Raw genomic sequence first — 19,016 nt, forward strand, 5'->3', positions numbered from 1 at the left:
GATAAAGCCTTAACAAGTTTGAAAAAACGGTTTTAGAAATGAGGAAACTGAAGTGTTGAATGTAATTTATAATTCTAAGAAAACATTTTCAACATGTTGCTGACAACACAAGGTGTGATTTAAAGACAATTTGTGAAATGTGTGTTTAGTTTACAACCAATTGTTGTTTTTGCGATACTATCAGTACAACTCCTTATCATGTCCATGGAAACATGATTATTTCCATTATATAAGTTTGTAATTAATTTACATAACACATTCACAAAAATCCAAATCAATTCTCATAATGCGTTCATGCGACACTAAAATTAACTGATAACTTGATAAGCATTGATCTATGTGTAAATGTAAATGAGGATACATGAAAAGCAGACATTTTCAGTGCAATGAAAAATATGCTGTCCTGCGGCCAGATTCCCTTTGTAGAAACATCTTGGCTCTAGTTGCAGCAAATAGTTTTTCTGATCATCAGAATAGTGGGAACGGTGTGCTATTTTTTAATTTAAAAACTTGGATTCATTCCTACTCGACAGTGATCAACAAGGTTGAAACAGAGAGCATATCTGGAACTGATTTTATAATTTATATTTGGAACTGATTGAACCCTTTCTGTAACTGAAATTGTGTGTTTGTGTGTGTGTGTGTATGGAAGTGTGAGTGAGCATAGAAGTGTGAGTATGCATATGTTATGTTATTGTATGTTGGAGTTAATTTGATTTGTGTGACAAAAATATGAAACATTTGGTCTGAATTTTGGGTTTGTTTACGCAGATTAATAGATTCTCAGCAACAATGTAAACATAGTACAAGGAAATACCCAGGCTCGATGATGGAGCTAAGTGTCCAGACCACCGTTTACCTTGCTCAATATTCTGTCAGAAGGATAAGGGACTGAGCTGTACCTCAAACACATCGAATCAAAGCCTTAAACTGGTCATGCCAGACTGTTGCTGTTCTCAGCACAATAAAAGAGAAAATAATTTCATGGTCTACTGTAGTGGGGAAAATAAAGAACAATGTGTTTACCTGCCCTGAGTGTGTCGCCCCATCTATAGTGGTTATCTACATTTCGAAGTATATGCAGGCACAAGTCATGCCAAGGTATTTAGAAACTTGTCTGCTTCAATGCATCAAGCAAGACATCAGCTGAAGATGTATGTGAGGCACAGAGGGAGAATGGGAGAGTGAATTGAGAGACACACACTTAGAAATAGAGATACAAACACATTTGAGACAGATTGTTGTGATTAGGTTTCGTGCTAAAAGGCTAAATCATTTCACGTGTGGCAGTTAATCAGTGGATTTCTAAACTCTACCCTGCCACTTTACTGGCTGCCCTTACACTGTCCATGCTGCCCTACACGTGATTGACGTTCCCTAGCCATTATTCAAAACAACTCGATTCGGTTTCAATCATAATGGTGAAGACAAACTGATATATTGATTTTAGTTAATAATTATATTGATATTCAACCAATACAAAAGGTGAAGGATTTTTTATAGCCTAGTCTTTGTAGAGTCCAAGATTTTAGGCCTATTAATAATACCAACAAGGTATTCTTATATTGGATCTATTCCTTTTTCAGACTGCGTCAGGCTTCACTTTACAGCCAATCCTATATGACTATGATGAATATAATTCCATAAATTTAGGGTCTCAGCCAATCATTTAATTGTAGGCGTGGTAAATTGTCAAACCGGCAACATTCTCCCTGCCCCCGATCATTTCACAGTAGAATGGCGACGGCTGCCTGTAGTATACAATGTGCAAGCAGTAATGCAACAAAATCACACAAAGAACACATAAGAAAAACTAAAGATTCCCGACGGAGACAAGCCGCTCTTCTATTTCTCAACAATATATCTCTGGATGGGCGGCCTTTGTGTCCTCTTAACAATGGAAACATCGCTCAAAGAGAAACCGCTTGCGAGACTCGGAGACGGGATGTCGGCACAATCTCGGTTGGACACCTCGCGTTCACAACGAGTAGCAATGGAACAGCCCCCCAGGTGTCAAGCTCCGTGACTGTGGGCACTGTTACAAGCGTGCCGGGAATTGGAGCTTTAAGCCCTGTTAATTCAATTTCTGTCACGTCCACGGGGACTGGAGCTAGTAGCGGAGGCAATGAGGTGTTTGTGGAGATCGCCGTCAGTGACTCCACCGTATACCCTCTCTCACCCACCCCGCAGACCCTACATTTAAGTGCCAAATCTGTATTTAGTCCAGTAGTTCAGACCAATTCCAGGCCACTGGATTCCCGTCAAAGGTGAGCATGTTGAAACATTTTCTAAGAACTCCATGCATGGTTACCATTCACGTTGATTCAGCATGACACCGAATGCCTATATTTACTTCCGCATAGGCTAGCGTATTCCAAAGTTGTGATTCATGATTATTGTTTATTATTTTCAATTTGTTCAGTTTTGTTCATTGTCTTTAGTCATTTTAATGACTTATTGAGAAATATTTATACCTGAACGTGTCTCTCACATTTTAGATTGCTAGTTGGTCGGATACCTCCATTTGTTTGTACGTCACCCTAATCACATTTAAAGATTATTTGATATCCCCCTTGCATAGGCCTAATATAGACCAGGCTTTGGAATTGCTTTACGTAATTCAAAATCTGTGATTTAAAGACTTTATCAAGTCTAAACAACACAAATAATGTATGGCACAGAACCCTTTTTAAAAACCCTAATGATTCAGCTATATATATTTTCAGATCACAGAATGTTTCTGGCTCCCCAGGACCAAAGGCTGCTAAGAAGGTCCACTTTATCAAGAGCATGAGGCAGTACGACACAAGAGGCAGCAGGTGAGTCTCTTTTAGTCAGGCAGTTGGGCATGCCAGGTGATGGATGACATGGACTTTCCTTTAACTGAATGTGTATTTGTGGGCATTCATGGCTGAAATAAACACAATATAGGTGTGTGGCATTCTTTGTAAGTGTGAGCTGTACTGATGTAAGCCTACTTTAGACTTTGGTCACCCAGCATGGTTTCTTTGAAGCATTAAATAACATTTACATGTGACCCGCTACCAGGCTCTGCCAGTGTGTAACAGGCTTAGCTTCAGTAGCAGTTGCTAATTCACATAGTAACAGTGGGGCAGCTTGAGGGATTGCTAAACTGAATTTCATCACCCCTGGAAATGAATCAGCAGCTAAAGATGTCTTGCCCAAACAGTGAAATACCCCTTATGGGAGAGAGGACTCAAATTATTGTGCTATGTGTTTGCATGTTGATGTGCTAGTGTCATCTTGTTGTGAAATATGTACTATCTTTGAGCAATAATCTGTAGTATTATACTTATTTAAGAATTTCTGGTTTCTGAAGTGAGACTTCTGTACTGTATTGCCCCTAGGTGAGATTAACTTTTCTTGACTTGGTCTGGCCAATTTGTACCACAAGGCTGACATTTCAAAGGAGGAGTCTGCTTGCAGTATGTCATTTATTGGTGTTCAGTGAGGTCTAAAGCTTAGTAGCTGTTTGGAGATTTGTTTATATATAAAGCACCAATATAAACAGGTGTGCAGTTGTCTTGGGTACTGCACTGGTTATAGTGTAAAACACTCTGAAAAAACACTCTATAATTAGTTGTTTTTATCATCTGAATTTCTGTATTTACAATTTTTTTCTTGCATTCTCTTAATACATTATCTATTTGAGTGGACTAAAGACAATTTAGCTTGTAGTTATGTGTCATCTTGGTTATATAGTTGTTTGTCAATCACCAGCTGTTTCCATTTAGACCAACATAGAATTGGTATCAGAGTGTCTGAACCAATGTTGAACCATGTTCATGTTGTTTTTGTACCTCTCCCATGTCTCCATATGGAACCAGTGCTGCTGCTAGCTGTTGTGTAGTGGTGTGACTGTAGTCATTGTGTAGTGGTGGTGTGACTGTAGTCCTGGTGTGACTGTTGTCATGGTGTAGTGGCGTGACTGTAGTCATGGTGTAGTGTTGTGGCTGTAGTCATTGCTTGTAGACTGACACTTCGTCTGTTCTGTCTGCCTGTACTTGCTATCTGTGTCCTGCAGGATTATGCTGATTTGTGCCAAGCGGTCTCTATATGCTGCTTTCTCAGTGCTGCCCTATGGAGAGAGTTTTCACCTCAGGTACAAAGCCCTAACCAACCCAGAGAGCTGCTCCGTGCCCCTGTGTGCTCTGTTTCACTCTCAGGAAAGGCTGTTGTCATGGTGAGATGGATGGGCGTTGATATTGAGCTCTAGCATGATGACTTGAATCGTTTCTTTTCAAGTGATCCAAAGGTGGATGCACAGCGACAGAGACTATCCTCTTTGGTGCCCCCTGACTTGCTTCCTACTCTGGAGGGACTGGAGTTGGCAGCGTACGGCAAGGTGTGTGTGTGAGAAAGGGTGTGTGTGTATGAGAGAGTGTGCTTGTATGTGAGAGTGTGTTTGTAAGGGAGTGCGTGAGACTGTGTGTGAGTGAGAGAGAAAGGAAATGTTTTCAGGTGTTCCTTTTCCAGTCTAACAGCCTCATATTTCCTCAGACAGTCTCTTATGCCAAGTTCCTTTATCCAACTAATGCCCTGGTAAGGCAGAAGAACAGCACTACACCAGATAACAACATGGTCCTTACCCCCCAGTCCCATTTCCGTAGTAACAACCAGCGGAATTTCACTCCTGCACGTCTGAACAGCACCCCGGGACAGGACCCAAGTACGTTCTGCTAAACCTTTATTAAAATCTGTTGTTGTTGTCTGACGTTGGCTTCTCATGGAAACCATTTGTTGGCAGGTATAGAGGATCTGTCAGAGTACGATCCCAACTTGCTCAGTGATCCCCAATGGCCTTGTGGCAGACACAAGAGGGTTCTTATATTCGCATCATATGTGGTGAGCAGTCATGTGTCGATGGTCTTACAGGTAGTATTACAGTTAGCTATTTGTGAAGAAGTGCAAATTTGCAACAGCTGCAACGATGTGCGCACATGTAATTTTTGTGGACTGACCGACAGAGTGAGCTATACAGCTGGTAGTTGCAGCTATTAATATATATAGTTACCTAGTCTAAAAACTATAAATACTGATATATGTTCTTCACAAATTAAATGTTCTTCTCCTTTGAACATTTCCTGACTACAGTCTGCACTTACTCTGTACAGTAGCATCATTGTAACAGCTCAGGTCATAAAACTATTCACAAGACTTATTGCACAGAGAGCACATGATAAGAATTACATAATCATCCAACCTTCATGTGTTGAATCAGCCTCGGTTTTATTTTTGGTTTCTTGTTTCCTGTTTTACAGACGACTGTTATCGAATATGTGAAGCCGTCTGACCTGAAGAAAGACATGAATGAGACATTTAAGGAAAAGTTTCCCCATATCAAGTTGACCCTCAGCAAGATAAGAAGGTACTGACACAGGAGCATTGATATTTGTCACTGGTCTTCCTCTTCCAGCCTTGTACAGATTTCAGGTTTAAACCTGCACTTATATGTTGATACTCTGGCCTCATCACTTCAGCTTATGACAATAGTCAAATGTTTGCAAATTTGATCAAAAACATGAAGTATAACCTGGCCTCTTGTCTTTCCTCTCTCTCAGTCTAAAGCGAGACATGCGTGCCGTGAGTGAGGAGTGTGGTCTGCAGCCGGTCACCGTGGCGATGGCTTTTGTGTACTTTGAGAAGCTGGTGCTGCAGGGTCGCCTGAACAAGCAGAACAGAAAGCTGGTGGCAGCAGCCTGCGTGCTGCTAGCAGCCAAAATCAGCAGCGACCTGAAGAAGCAGGAGGTCCGCCAGCTGATAGATGTGAGTCACGTTCTTGTAAAGATAACAGCTTGATGTTCTACGCACACCATGAAAGACCTAGCCACTCGCACAGATATCACGAATACAGCAAGTCTTACAGTCACCTATAATTTTCTTCACATCAGAAATAAACTGTGCATAGAAGTACCCTCATCTAGACTGTGAGCTTGATTGCTGATCATCCAACTTCTCCACTCTCTCTCCATGGTAACAGAAGCTGGAGGAGCGTTTCCGTATCAACAGACGGGAGTTAATTCCATTGGAGTTCCCTGTCCTGGTTGCCTTGGAGATGGGGCTTTACCTCCCTGAGAGCAAGGTCATGCCGCACTACAGGAGACTAGTGCAGCAGGGCTAGTATGGACACTGTGGACCAGTGTGAAACTAACAATGATGGAGACGGGACCTGAATCAGCCTCTAGAGAGGCAGCCTCTGGGCTGGATTCTGTAGACCAACACCTTATGGTTCATATCTCAATCAATCCAACTGAGATAGTGGCTGCGTATTTATTTTTGAATCATGATATATTTTATTGCAAGGCTCTCCTAATTACAAATGAATTCGCTCTAATATAAAGACCAGTGCTATTTTGTTGTTAGATTTGATTTGTATGAATGCATCAGCATGTTTTAGGGTAGTAGTCTGATGTGAATTCAAGTGCTCTGTACTAACAATTAGATTTGACAGAGCCTGTTTATAGTGCCACTCCAAGGTAAAATATCAATGTGACACATTGTCTTTGTGCTGTGACGTAAGTAATGTTATTTACCATTTATTTATCTGTTCTAAATTATTCAACTGCCCTGACTCTGGCCCATGGGCAATTTCTAAAGGTACGTAGATGTGTACATTGCACCTGATATGTTGAGAGCAATGTAACTCACTGTGAAGATGACACATTTGACTGCCAAAGTCTGTTTATGGATTAGTGGTTGATTACATGTCTGTGTGTCTGAAGCTGGCCACCAGTACTAGTTCAACTGAAGAAGTGACCTTCACTTGTTCCTATTTGTCTGAAGTAGCATCTGTTTAGTATGCAGGGATTTTAATATTGAGTGAATTCTATTTATGGTTTTATTTGTATTTCCATGGGAAATGGCCTTCTTACTTTTACTGTAGCAATCTAACTGTTGATCTCCTAAATAACCACTGTGTGAATGACTGCACCACTACAGTAGGTGTTTTAATTGAGCTTTTATGGTCATGGAGTTTTACATTATTTAAAATTAAGTTAGGTTCTCAGGAAATCTGTCCAACATCTTAAATGTATGTTTCCATGGATCTAGATTTATTGAATCAGACCAACAGGTAGTATTCAGAGAAGATGATAGTATTTCTCAAGTCCCAGTGTATTTAGAAAACAAAATGTCTACTGTAACAGTAGGTGCACAGGTGCCTGTACGTATCAAATGTTGTTTCTCATAAACAGTATTTGTGTACAGATATCCACAAGACATTCATTATTAAGTGCCTAAAACAATTAGTGAAATAGTTTGTCCCATCAAGCTGTGATTTAGAGCAGTTAATGTTTTGTTGTTGGTGTCTTTTGATGTGGTGTGTATTGTTACCTTGTTATGGCCTGTGAATTTGAATCATGTCTGGTAAAAGTAATCATGAACTTGTATTGTTCTTGTTGAATGGTAAGCGTAATCTTGTGCAAATCATTTGTAAGTAGGTATCTGTACAGTAACTTTCTGCAAAGACTACAGTCTGCAGTGATCTTTTTCAAATGTTTTTTCTTTTTTTTACACAGACCTTATGTATTTAAAGTAATTTATTTCTGAATTTTACATGGTGGAACTTCATATTTTCTTGATTAATTGAATGTATGGATGGTGTAATTATTTTTTACAAGTTCACAGTTAAAATCAAATTAGACAATGCTCTAAAATATATTTTCTGACCATAAAGACCACGTGACTTGTGTGTTCTTTTCTAAGTTGGGATGTGACAGACCAGACTGAGAGGCACAGCTGACACTGCTCTGCTCTGGCTTCAGCTTTAAACATACCCCAGTTATAGTCTACAGTGTCGAGTACCCAAGCACACTTGGTTGACTTACAATGAACTTACAATAAAAACCTCTGTAGAAATAACTTGTACGTGACGCACTCTGCTTTATACATACACAGGGAAATTTGGAACTTTAAATTTAAGGCCTTAAAACGTCTTAAAAACTGACAGATTTTCATTTGAGGACTTAAATTTAATTGTCAGGTCTAAAAAAACGTTTTACCCTCATTCATTTCCAGAAACGCTGGCCGCAGAAAGTTATTTTAAAGTAGCAAAAAAGTATTGGAGTCGTAGCCTACAAAGCGGAGCTCTAGAGTCCAGGGTTTCGAAAGGGGGGGGCTTGGGGGGGGGGGGGGGGGTTGACCCCCCTAATTAAGACTTGGATCCCCCCCCAAACAGGTAAAACAACAGGTCGGGGGGGTGATACATTTACATATCGTTCTTACCTGTAATCGTAAATATTACTTATGTAATATAACTATGTGAAGGGGAAGTCCCACATCTCACATGACCACAATGTAACTTTCAAGTTAAAATAAACAATTTAAAATTTGGATTTGAACCCAGGCTGTTGTGGTACTGCACCAGCATGTCTGAAAGAGCATGCCCACTAACCCAGTGAGTTAACAGGGGAGCCCTTCTTAATTCTGTTCTTCTGACACCCTAACTCTGCAGGTTGTTACAACTAGATAGTTCAATGTCAAATGTTATGTTGAGTGGAAATTGTTATGATCCCTGACAGCTCAGTGGTTAAGGATGTGAGCTATTGTGTGAGGAGTCTTGTGTTCAAACCTGGCTGAAAGATATTCTTGCAGTTACATTTTTGCTCTTGGACTTATAAATAAAACTGTTAAAAGGTACAGTGGGTACAAGGGTACCGAGTATGGCAGTAGACTTGATGGCACACATGCTGAGCCACAGAGGTTTCCTGCAAAGTAACTTTCTACAAGACGGTGTAATTGCCCTTATGGTACCACTAAATGCCAAAGGACAACGTACGTTTTGTTTCTGCTAATGCCAAGTTATAAAACAGAATACTCTTGCCTTCTAAACATACTTACAAAACAAGTGAAAGTTTGCTGAAGGATTTCTAAGAACTTGTTCACAAAATACAGTGACGATAAGTAGACTTTTCTTGAATAGACTTATTTATTTCTGCAACACGGATAAATATTAAACAGACATGTACAGCTTACCATCAATTAGGGGTGGGAATCTTTTGGTAGCTCGATTTTTAATCAAATTGCCATTCAATATATGCTTACATAAAAATAAAAGAAATTGTGAATCAATGTGAATCACTAGAAGACGGAATCGCAATTAATATGTGAATCGATTTTTTTCCCCACCCCTAGTACTTAGTGCTGAATGAAATGAAATTAGGTTACTAATGTGATTTCTTTATCTGTAAATTAAATTATTACTTTTTCAATGACTGAATTAATTGAAATAAAAATATTTTTTCAGAATTTCTTTGATTTTAATGTATTTTTGGTAATGCATCGTGTAGGTCTTAAATCTCTATCTTTATGGTCTTAAAATGTCTTAAAAAGGTCTTAACTTTGACTTACTGAAACCTGCAGGAACCCTGCATATATTGACTGTTTTTATATTTTAAAAGCTGCATTAGCTTTGTGCACATTAGAAATTAATAAATACAACAGGCAATGTATTTCATACCTTTAGATGTAAGATGTCTCACTACCTTTTATAATGGTATTTCTTAATAACAGCCAGTAAATAGGTCAACAGCACAGTCAATTCTAGAAGGAAAGTAGCTAATCCAGACTCATGTCTTCGTCATCATCTTTCTTGTCTTTGGATTCATCTTCCTGGTCAGACTTGGTATCGGTTTCCATGGCTTTGGCGAAAGCTTCCACATCTGTGAAAGCAAAATGTTTAGAACACCGCAATTAATTTCTGGAGTCTGAGGACAATATCATTGGTAGTGTATTTGTACAGGCTGGGGGACTGTACATAATTTGTGTTTATCTTCAACAATGAATCATGCATTCAAACAAGGTCCCTGTGTGAATGGTCATCATACCAGGACACTAACCTCCTTTGTTGGCTGCATCAACGGCCTCAGCAGGCAGGCCAAACTGGTTCATTAAGGGGCCCAACTGCCCTGATGCCAGAGCACTGCTGAACATACTCATAGACTAATATAGACAGAAAAACAGATTTAATAGTGACCTTTTATAAAGAAGACGTAAAGAAGCACATATAGTGCAGCAGGTAATGCACACGCCGCTGTACCTGCTGAAACTGCGGGGAGGTGATGGTGTTGTGGAGCTCGTCTGGACTCTGCAGCAGAGCCTCTCCCGAGGGCAGGAAGGGCAGCAGCCTCTGCTGCACCTCAGTGTTGGCAAGGATAGGAGCCATGACCTCAGGAGTCACAACACTGGCCAGGTCCACTGGAGACAACACACATCAGACAGCTCAACACACGAACAGGCTGGTGTCAGGTAAACAACACTCTACTTTCTGGTGGTCTCCTGAAAACTGAACAACAATTACTGTTCCTACGCTAACAGTCTAACATTTCTGTGAGCAGGGGCTCCTCACCTCCCTGCCCAGAGGAGGGAACGTTCATGGTTGCCAGGATGCTCTGCAGGTCGCTCAGCTGGATGGCCTGAGTGGGGCTGGAGGCGCCGGCTGAGAGAGGAGGGACAGCAGGAGAGGAGGGACTGCTGGTGGGAGAGGCTGCTGAGGTAGCAGACGGGGTGATGGGTGTCGTTGGTACCTGGGATGAACCAAGTCTGGTGGCAGCAGATGTGGAGGTGGGACTTACTGCTGAAGTTGGACTAAAAGTGAGAAAGTTAATTGTAATCAGGAGTGACAAGGTCTGTCGACAACCACTGATCAGTTAACAATAATTTAAGATTACAACTAATGATTACTTTATTACTTTTATACAGTTTGAAATGCTCTGAATATAATAAACAATGTTTGAACTATACCCTGCTTTATTGGCTCATGAGAACATGTAACATCAAGGCCATTTCTAGGAGCCCTATCTAAAGGCTAAACAAAAGCTATCTATCATGCAGCGTCCTCTTTCTGTGCTTGCAAAGCCTATGTTGATTATCACCCCCTGAAGTTTCTTGTGAGTAAAAAAATTAACATATTGTGATACTATTTAACTGCCCTTCATTCCTGTATTCACTGTCCAGTCCTCTGAGATGCTCAACTTAAGTGCATCAGACACCTGCACCTTAAATACGTTGATTTTGTCTTGAACTTAAACTTGGCAATTCACTTCATTGACTTGGTACTTTCACAGCAATTGGGTACTATCTAATACGTCTTCAGGAGTCATGGGTTTCAAAGCTAAAACGTTATTTTGTGAGAAACGGCATTGGCCGAGTTTCACAGATTCGTTAAGAAGCTCCTAACGCTAAGCGCTTCTTAGGAACGTTCTAAGAGCGTTCTAAGAGCGTTCTAGAGCGCTCTTAGAATGTTCCTAAGAAGCTCTTAGTGTTAAGAGCTTCTTAACGAATCAGGGAAACCCAGCCATTGTTAGTACCTTGTAGAAGAGTTGCTGGCTGAGGAAGCCCCACTGCCCAGGAGACTGGCCAGGCCTGGTCCCGCCAAGGCCCCGAGGCCACCTACAGACACAAATGGAAACTGTGTTAACCTTGTAAGTCACATATTGGTGGCCAAGAGAAACTCAGGCCCTAAATGTGCAGTCATCTTCTAATTAACGTATTAATGAATCCACTTTGTACTTAGCCTGACATACCAAGACCACCTAATCCAGTTGGTCCGATAAGCTGCATTAGTTGGTTGTGACTCATGTTACCAAGCAGGCTCTGCAGACCACCCTCACCTGTAGCACACAATGGAAGACATTTTTTACTGTTAAATGGATCTCACTTTAAAAGATTAATCTATCAATATAAATCTAACCAATGGATATAAGGCTTATATCTACAGTAGGGTGTGAGGGTTTGGAAATGGAACCTTACCACCCAGAGCAGATAACTCATGCCCTCCACTGCCCCCACTGCCCAGCGCTCCAGGCATGGGTGGGTTGTTCAGATACTCATTCACTTTACGGCAGTACTCCTCATCCTTATCAGTCTTAGGCTCCTGCATGTATGACAGGAAGAGTCAACTACTTTCAAAAGATACTTTAAAACACCTTTTCCATCTCACACAAAAATACAATAGTTGTATGATTTACAGTTGATCCAACAAAAGGATGAATGACATACACACCTGCATCCAAAAGAACAGTCTCTTGGAGCCAGCTTTGAATTTCAGGACAAACACACGACCAGTAGTGCATTGGTTGACCCTCTTGAACTCACAATCGTCTGGGAAGATGATCAGGTCCTAAAGTAGGACAGTACACAGGTAATTTGTACAACAGAACGGTCAGAGATAAAGGATGGGGAGGGTGACAAGAGTAAGAGGAGAGAAACTGAGATGGCCACTGACATCATCCACATTTCCAGTTGTGCGATCCTTCCAACAGAAATGGATGAGAGAGTCATCCGTCTGCTGGATGTAGACCTGCCCCTTGCGTTTGTCCGGGGTCACCGTGCTGCCTTTCAGGGTCATCTTCCCAGCCCGAAACTCCACTAGGTATTTGCTGGAGGACCCGCGAGAGCCTGACACCAGACTGGGGAATAGAGCTCCCGAAGACATGGTGACAAGTAGAAATCTGCGAAAAGGGAAGAGTAGGACACATCACCAAGCTATAGCTACATTATGCTACATTTGTATGCACTGGCTTGCTGGCAGGCAGTTCATAGAGTAGCTGATATGCGGTTTCATGTTGACTTAGAAATAAATTCTACCTAGCTATTACTTTTACTTTGGTATACATACAATAATCATGGTACAGTTAACGATGTTAGCTGACAATAGTACTAGTAACTATTATCACTGTCTAGCTAGCTAGCGTATAGCACCATAAGCTTAGCTTGGTCGACATGCTCTCTCCTCATCAGTATAATGTGACACACAACATTTCGAAATTTACCTAGTGCTATCAGTCAAATACAGTATTTATTAGGATGATTTTTACCTTACTTTTTGTTGAAACCTGGTGATGGTTTTCAACAGCTCTGAGGGTACCGTCTAACAGTAATGTCTAAGATTACTGTGATTGGTCAGGTGCCACCCCTAAGTATTTCCCTGATTGGACAGAAGAATTGTCAATATTGACTGATTTTTTATCTTCAAGTTTGGTAGACTAGCATGAATGGATAAAAATGAAGAACATCAGTATGCACATCAACTTCAATTTACATTGAGAGAAATAATACACTCATGGTCAACTCATAATTTATTAAATAATTATTTTTTGCAAATGGCCTACACATTACAGTATAATGGGGTGAGTCATATTTATGTATATTTTCTAGATGTGCAGTAGCTAATGTAGGATTCTGTCTGGACACAGAGTAAAACAAACATTAACATGTAAGGACAAAACAAAAGATGAATAAATGAATACAGACATGTAAACATATCAAAATATTGACACCAAATGATAATATGACAAAAAGGCATGGGACCCAATGATTTGGCGATCAATCTTTGACCAACTGCTGCCGTAAAATATTTAACCCTTATCTTAAAGTGAGGGAGACAAGCAAGCTGCACATTATTTAATGAGAATAAGTATTCTAATGTAACCTTTAGCTATACAATAAATAATTATTGACAAAGATAAGTGAGCATCTCGACTGATCACATTAGTGTGGTATCTGGTTACATTTAGAAAGAGAAAACATTCAGTCTGACAGGTGCAGGTGGTCAGGGAATATTTAGTATGCACAGACAAAACTCAGGGAAGAACATACATAGGGTTTACTTAATTTCACATTTCTGGATTATATTAAAGACAGACAAATGGTGGTTGTTTGTTTGCATAGAATTATGATTTGTGACATGGAAGAGCATTCCGTTGCATTTCCACAAAACGATCTTCTGGTATTGACCAAATTAACACAGTGCTTCACTTTTTGGAAAAGTGTGAAAGATTTGGAATATTGCTTTGCAACTATTATTTTTTTTATTATCCTGATCCTACAATGAAACAATGCATTGGTGTTCATGTCCCAGTCAAGTAGGGATACAGCTAACACCAGAAGGCTCCAGACAGAACAGGAATGAGAACAATGCATACAGTTCTCTATATCCAATCTGGGTGAAACCATGCATTACATTTAATTGTTTTGTCTGTCTGGTATGACACTCAGTGAATATACTCAGCATCATCATGATGCTCAGTCCTGTGTCAATGCAGCATACAGTACTTGTATAGTTTTTGTTGTATGGCTTTAGTTAGTGTAAATTATCTTGGGGAACATGCATGCACCCAACTGTTATGCATATCTTAGCTAGTGTCAACAATGTAATTTACACACGTTATTTGATGGTTTACTTTGTAAGTAAACATTGTCATAAGCAGCTTTCATTTCTAGATATCTAGTTACAAGAAAATAACAATCAAGTTTGTGGCATTGCAGGGGTGGATTAGTGCTAAAATACAAGTCTAATATTCACACACACACACATATAAAAGTAGTGTAAATAACCCCTGATAGTTCATTGTACCATCTGAGTGTGGTACATTTATAGATGTAGGAGATGGTTGAGTTATTTTTAACTCTTCCTTCTGGTTTACAGATCATTCAGATAAGAGCATAGTATTCCACAGTAATATTGTCATCACTCTGGAGTTCACATTATTGGATGGTTCACAAAATCAATAAATGTAATTTCTAAGATGAGAAACATGGTATAGTATTTTATAGGTCAGGGTCATTTGAATTTGTTAATTCAGGAAGACTGACCTGAGGAGTCAAAATCAAAGTAAAAAAGGACATCCTTCAAACTATATGTGACAGAACAGTAGCCTACTTTGCAAACTGCAAATAGATTATTAATGTTGGACAAATTAATTTCTATATTCCAGTATTTCAAAACCTCCAATGGTTATTTTCTGAAACAACATGGCTCAGAAATGATTAATATTATCTTATTAATCCAATATAAGAGGTAGTAGACTCCTCTGGTCACTCCTTTAACACATCAATATATATCAGGACAGTCAGTGTACTTCCTATCAAAGTATCCACCTGTGTAGAGCCAGTCCTGGGCCCCTGTGTGAGAATTGGTTCCCAACCGGAACCACCTATGAGACAGTAGTGGAAAAGCAAATGTGAGCATTGTTGAAGGCACCCTATTACATCATATGAAACCGACTTTCTAAGAGGCGCTTGTTAAGCCAAACAAACCTGGTAGACCACTCGTCTTCATCCTTGGAACGTTCCTTACGTGCAGTTCTCTGTTTCTCCTCCAGCCTGTCCTTCTCTACACTTGCTGTGTCTACAAAAGGTATATAGGGTCAGCCCTTACCAAATGTCCACATACATATGTGTTTGTATATGCATGAGTGTTACTGTGCCTGTCATTACCCATGTCTCCATTCTCCATGGCTCTGATGTCAGGTCGCAGACGGCAGTCTGTGGGAGCCAGTAGCCTCTGCATGTTAGGCTCCATCTCATTCAAGGTCATGGCAAATGCAGTGAAATTATACATCTACCCAACAGAGAAACATCAGTGTTTAAACTGAGAAGGTTGCATTACAGACACAAAGAAGCACATTGTGATTGTTGAAGGTCAAGTGAGAGATGAATGAGTGATAGTAGTGTGTGGGTGTGTTGTACCTGGGCTGACTGAGCAGGCTGTGGGTTCATTCTCCATAACAAGGCACTTCCTGGTATCACAGTCACCGTCTCCTGAGCCTCCGGCATGTCATCTGCATCATCACCTTCCGCACTTTGCTCCTACACACCCCAAGGTGTACATCACTATGCATGTTCACAAACTACATTGAGCAACATACATTCACACAAAAAGCCACCACATACTCAACACACCTTTCTCAATGACTAATGCAAGCCATTATGGAGGATACTGGCATTACTAAAATGAGCACCATACAGTAGACACCGAAGTTACAACTGCAGTACAGTAGCATGCTATAGCTACCATCGAATATATACGTTTACCTTACCTCACACTAAGCCACTGCAAGGTTTCATGAAAAAAAGAGATCCCATTTGAGAAAATGCAAACTGAAAACGTTTCTTTCTCTTATTTGATGAACTCTAAATCATGTCTTGCACTCCATTCAGTTTCAAGTGTTTAACTATTAACTATATTTAACCATTCAAAAATTAACAACTTGCTGAATAATCTGGGAAGTATTGGTGAATCACCTGCTTCTGCTTCTTAGAATCCCCTCCGGCCTTTTTCTCTGCCTTCCTGGCGGCTTCATAGATCTTAGAGTCCACACTGTACATACATTCCGTCCACTTCCCATAGATCACACGCTGTTTCTTCTTTCTGGTCAAAATATTACAAAAAAAATGATTAACTATCAGATATGTTATAGTAGGTCCATGATATGTTATAGTAGGTCCATGATGAATGTGAACTGCTATCTTCCTGATGACTCATGACTGTGTTCTCTAACCTCTTGTCCTGAATGTGTCCCTCCACTCTGTGCAGTTCCTTCCCAAACATGCCACATGGTTTGAAGTTCAAAATACACTTATCTCCTGTGCTGGTGAAACAAATACAAAATATCATGTTAATATGGACCGAAACAAGTATCCTAAATGTTATTTTGTACACTCAACGTGACCTTACCTGTGGTTTACGATTTCCACAGTTCCATACTGTTCAATCCAGAGTTTTCCCAGAATGATGTTGTGTACACAGCACATAGGATTTGTCCATGTATATACCTCTTTATGTCTGCAATAAAGTAGGAGACCAGTCACTAGTTTGGCCAGCAGTCACTTATAATCCAATAAAATCATTTAACACATTTAACTCACTTGAGTAGCTCCAAAGTCATAGTGCCTTTGGGCTCTGCCTCAACACTCTTGCCCCAAAATTTGAGCTTGGGATAGATGGAGCCATGAAATTTAAATTCCTGCTTCAAAGACTCAGCATGGAAGGCACTAATAGGCGGGTGGTGGCTAACTTGCTCTGAAATCAACCTGTAGTCCTCCTCATCCCTAGAAAAAGAAGAAGCCAATGAAAAACACATACCCACACATCAGACATATACCCACACATCAGTAAAATAATACAAATTAAGTTGACATTTATTCTACAATACCGTGTAAGCTCATAGGTCTCTCCCAATAAGGGATTGAATGGCTTTCCAGTTCTGTCCCACTGAGATGCCACAGCGGACACCGCAAAAGCAGCTACCACCTGGCAGCGAGGACAAAGGGAAGTGCATAAGGGCCTGACAACACGACACCAGCCAGTGAACAGTACAAGTCTGCTACATCTGTTCAACTCTACCTGCATGCGCTCTATGGAGTCTGATAAGGCACAGGCTTCGTGAATGAGATGAGTGTGTTCCATGTACTCTGAGATTCTCTGGAGGAAGCTAAGAGGCTCATTGAACACGATGGGCATTGCTATCTTGGACAGTTCCTGTAACCCAAAGGAATGCACATTCAAATTAATAGGGTAATAACATGATGACTGCCTGAACTTTGTAAAGATTCCTCCTAAAGTAAATAATGTCCACATGACTCACCATGCCAATGCATTTCTTCAGTATGCTCCACACACTGAAGTTATTTCTGGATATCATTGGGGCTGGGAGTACTTTCCTAAAACAAACAGAGATTGAACATGTTTATTACCTACAATGAAACAATGTGGCCTAATTGTGACCATTCTCTGGCAACCTCACCTGCGCTCCCAAACTCCATTCTCCTGGGGAGGGCTGCCATTGGCCGGCTGCTTGCTGTCAAACACTATGGCATCTTTAAAACTCACCTCACAGGAATCATCTGATTCCAAACCTGTGATGTGGAGAACAGGCTTAATGATACTACACTTGTAAGCCGCTATACTTGTAAACTTAAACACAGATGATTACTATACAGGCCTGTATAAGCCTAACCTCAAAGTTTCAAAAATCTCAAGTCTAAAGATGGTAATTAAGCTATAATTAAAAATGTGTATACAATTCTTATTTCAGTTATTATTATGTTATTTTTTTTATAATGTTATCAGTCACGATAAACAACCAGTCTCGTGGGGTTGCCTCTGTTCATATCACAGTAAAAGCTTGTCTCACCCGTCTCGGCGTCGAAGAACTCTTCCTCGCTGTTCATGCTGTACAGTTATACGGGTCACTCAAAAGTCATGCTTCTCTTTGCTTGGTACTACCTGCACCACAGTTTCCATCCAAACATCACAGAACCCTGTAGAATGAAAAATGTCACAATGTATCAGGCCAGCTAGTGGCTTAAGCTTGTAGCCAAATAGCTTGCTAGGTACAATAACGTCAACTAACAACTGAGTATTGGACGACAACAGCTTCGTATTAAAAGCGATAAGTACTGCAATAAAAATAACTTCACATATATTATTACAATGAAATAACCTTCGTGTCAAAGTCCAAATATATTGCTGTGGCTACGAAACATCAACAATCTGGAAATAAACCGCTTGATTAGAGGGGGAGGGCGGAAGTGGGCGGTAAGGACGATGTTATTGATAGGTCTGTCATCCTATGAATTTCCAAATTGTGGGATTTGAAAGCAAGCGCTCATAAAAATACAATAGAACGAACAAAGACTATAGCAGTATACTTAATTTTGTGAGACAAAAGGTTATGCAGCTATTTAAGACAGAGTGAAGAGCTGTCTTTATCGTGCGTTAGTGGATGGTATGACTGACTCCACGATGGACAATTAGGAAAGAGGCATTTTTTTTGTCACGCCTACCATTTTGCCCAATCAGAGTTAGACTCGGCACTGATAGTGTTGCTCTGAGGTAGCTGTCAGAGCAAGGTACTGAAAAAGGCTTGACAGAGGCGTGTTATTTATAAGTGCTTCGTAAATCTCAAGTAACATGATAGAGCCAAACTGAAGACTGGCTGCATTCAAAATTAAAACGTTGCGAGACCACGACGGCGTTCGCCACCAATGCTAATAAACCTATCTTTAAATCTCCAATTAATTGTGTTTTCGCTTATAGCCTAGGAAATAATGGTAGGCCTGCATGTAGGCTACTCTAGTATGGTTACAAGGGCCAACAGTTTAGGGATAATAAAAGCATTTGGAATAAAATTATTATAGCCTACCATCCTAGAGAGATTTTTTTTGTAACCTAAGGGCCTAGGCATAGGCATCACAAACGTAGGCTACTAATT

At 40.3% G+C, this 19,016-nt stretch overlaps 3 protein-coding genes across 5 annotated transcripts; 1 reads left to right on the forward strand and 2 right to left on the reverse strand.

The window, feature by feature from the left end:
* Positions 1-1,731: 1,731 nt before the first annotated feature.
* cables2a (Cdk5 and Abl enzyme substrate 2a) lies at positions 1,732-7,881 on the forward strand. Of its 2 annotated transcripts, XM_047040848.1 has the most exons (9): positions 1,732-2,267; positions 2,727-2,819; positions 4,046-4,123; positions 4,267-4,366; positions 4,522-4,690; positions 4,769-4,866; positions 5,283-5,389; positions 5,583-5,787; positions 6,002-7,881. In XM_047040848.1, exons 1-9 carry the CDS (start codon positions 1,738-1,740, stop codon positions 6,140-6,142), a joined length of 1,521 nt encoding a protein of 506 aa, XP_046896804.1. In that variant the 5' UTR covers positions 1,732-1,737; the 3' UTR covers positions 6,143-7,881. The 2 variants fall into 2 exon arrangements, with proteins under 2 accessions (XP_046896804.1, XP_046896805.1); XM_047040849.1 differs by lacking the exon at positions 4,046-4,123.
* A 1,052-nt stretch (positions 7,882-8,933) lies between these two features.
* On the reverse strand, positions 8,934-12,912 carry LOC124480545 (proteasomal ubiquitin receptor ADRM1-like). 2 transcript variants are annotated; one of them, XM_047039969.1, is made up of 10 exons: positions 12,837-12,912; positions 12,245-12,470; positions 12,023-12,139; positions 11,770-11,893; positions 11,544-11,630; positions 11,328-11,409; positions 10,367-10,605; positions 10,058-10,215; positions 9,858-9,960; positions 8,934-9,680 (listed from the first exon to the last, which is right to left on the reverse strand). In XM_047039969.1, exons 2-10 carry the CDS (start codon positions 12,452-12,454, stop codon positions 9,577-9,579), a joined length of 1,224 nt encoding a protein of 407 aa, XP_046895925.1. In that variant the 5' UTR covers positions 12,455-12,470; positions 12,837-12,912; the 3' UTR covers positions 8,934-9,576. The 2 variants fall into 2 exon arrangements, with proteins under 2 accessions (XP_046895925.1, XP_046895927.1); XM_047039971.1 differs by having other exon boundaries at positions 12,842-12,907.
* Positions 12,913-13,084: 172 nt separating this feature from the next.
* LOC124481081 (oxysterol-binding protein-related protein 2-like) lies at positions 13,085-18,376 on the reverse strand. Its single transcript, XM_047040850.1, has 14 exons — positions 18,246-18,376; positions 17,937-18,063; positions 17,547-17,658; positions 17,388-17,463; positions 17,147-17,281; positions 16,956-17,053; positions 16,669-16,851; positions 16,478-16,585; positions 16,302-16,391; positions 16,045-16,171; positions 15,490-15,609; positions 15,238-15,361; positions 15,058-15,148; positions 13,085-14,954 (listed from the first exon to the last, which is right to left on the reverse strand). Exons 2-14 carry the CDS (start codon positions 17,971-17,973, stop codon positions 14,852-14,854), a joined length of 1,404 nt encoding a protein of 467 aa, XP_046896806.1. The 5' UTR covers positions 17,974-18,063; positions 18,246-18,376; the 3' UTR covers positions 13,085-14,851.
* Positions 18,377-19,016: the final 640 nt, after the last annotated feature.

Source organism: Hypomesus transpacificus, chromosome 18, assembly GCF_021917145.1.
Source record: "Hypomesus transpacificus isolate Combined female chromosome 18, fHypTra1, whole genome shotgun sequence".
In the NCBI taxonomy this organism is placed as follows: Eukaryota; Metazoa; Chordata; class Actinopteri; order Osmeriformes; family Osmeridae; genus Hypomesus; species Hypomesus transpacificus.

Bases quoted from the DNA above. Each gene is read 5' to 3' on its own strand.
- cables2a (XM_047040848.1), top strand. From the start codon at position 1,738: ATGGCGACGGCTGCCTGTAGTATACAATGTGCAAGCAGTAATGCAACA. The intron at 2,268-2,726 runs GTGAGCATGTTG...ATATATTTTCAG, and splicing joins CCACTGGATTCCCGTCAAAG to ATCACAGAATGTTTCTGGCT. The intron at 5,390-5,582 runs GTACTGACACAG...CCTCTCTCTCAG, and splicing joins ACCCTCAGCAAGATAAGAAG to TCTAAAGCGAGACATGCGTG.
- LOC124480545 (XM_047039969.1), bottom strand. From the start codon at position 12,454: ATGTCTTCGGGAGCTCTATTCCCCAGTCTGGTGTCAGGCTCTCGCGGG. The intron at 11,894-12,022 runs GTGTGTATGTCA...TCATACATGCAG, and splicing joins GACTGTTCTTTTGGATGCAG to GAGCCTAAGACTGATAAGGA. The intron at 11,631-11,769 runs GTAAGGTTCCAT...TGTGTGCTACAG, and splicing joins TGAGTTATCTGCTCTGGGTG to GTGAGGGTGGTCTGCAGAGC.
- LOC124481081 (XM_047040850.1), bottom strand. From the start codon at position 17,973: ATGAACAGCGAGGAAGAGTTCTTCGACGCCGAGACGG. The intron at 17,282-17,387 runs GTGAGTCATGTG...TTTGGGTTACAG, and splicing joins TGAAGAAATGCATTGGCATG to GAACTGTCCAAGATAGCAAT. The intron at 16,852-16,955 runs GTATTGTAGAAT...TTCTTTTTCTAG, and splicing joins GAGACCTATGAGCTTACACG to GGATGAGGAGGACTACAGGT.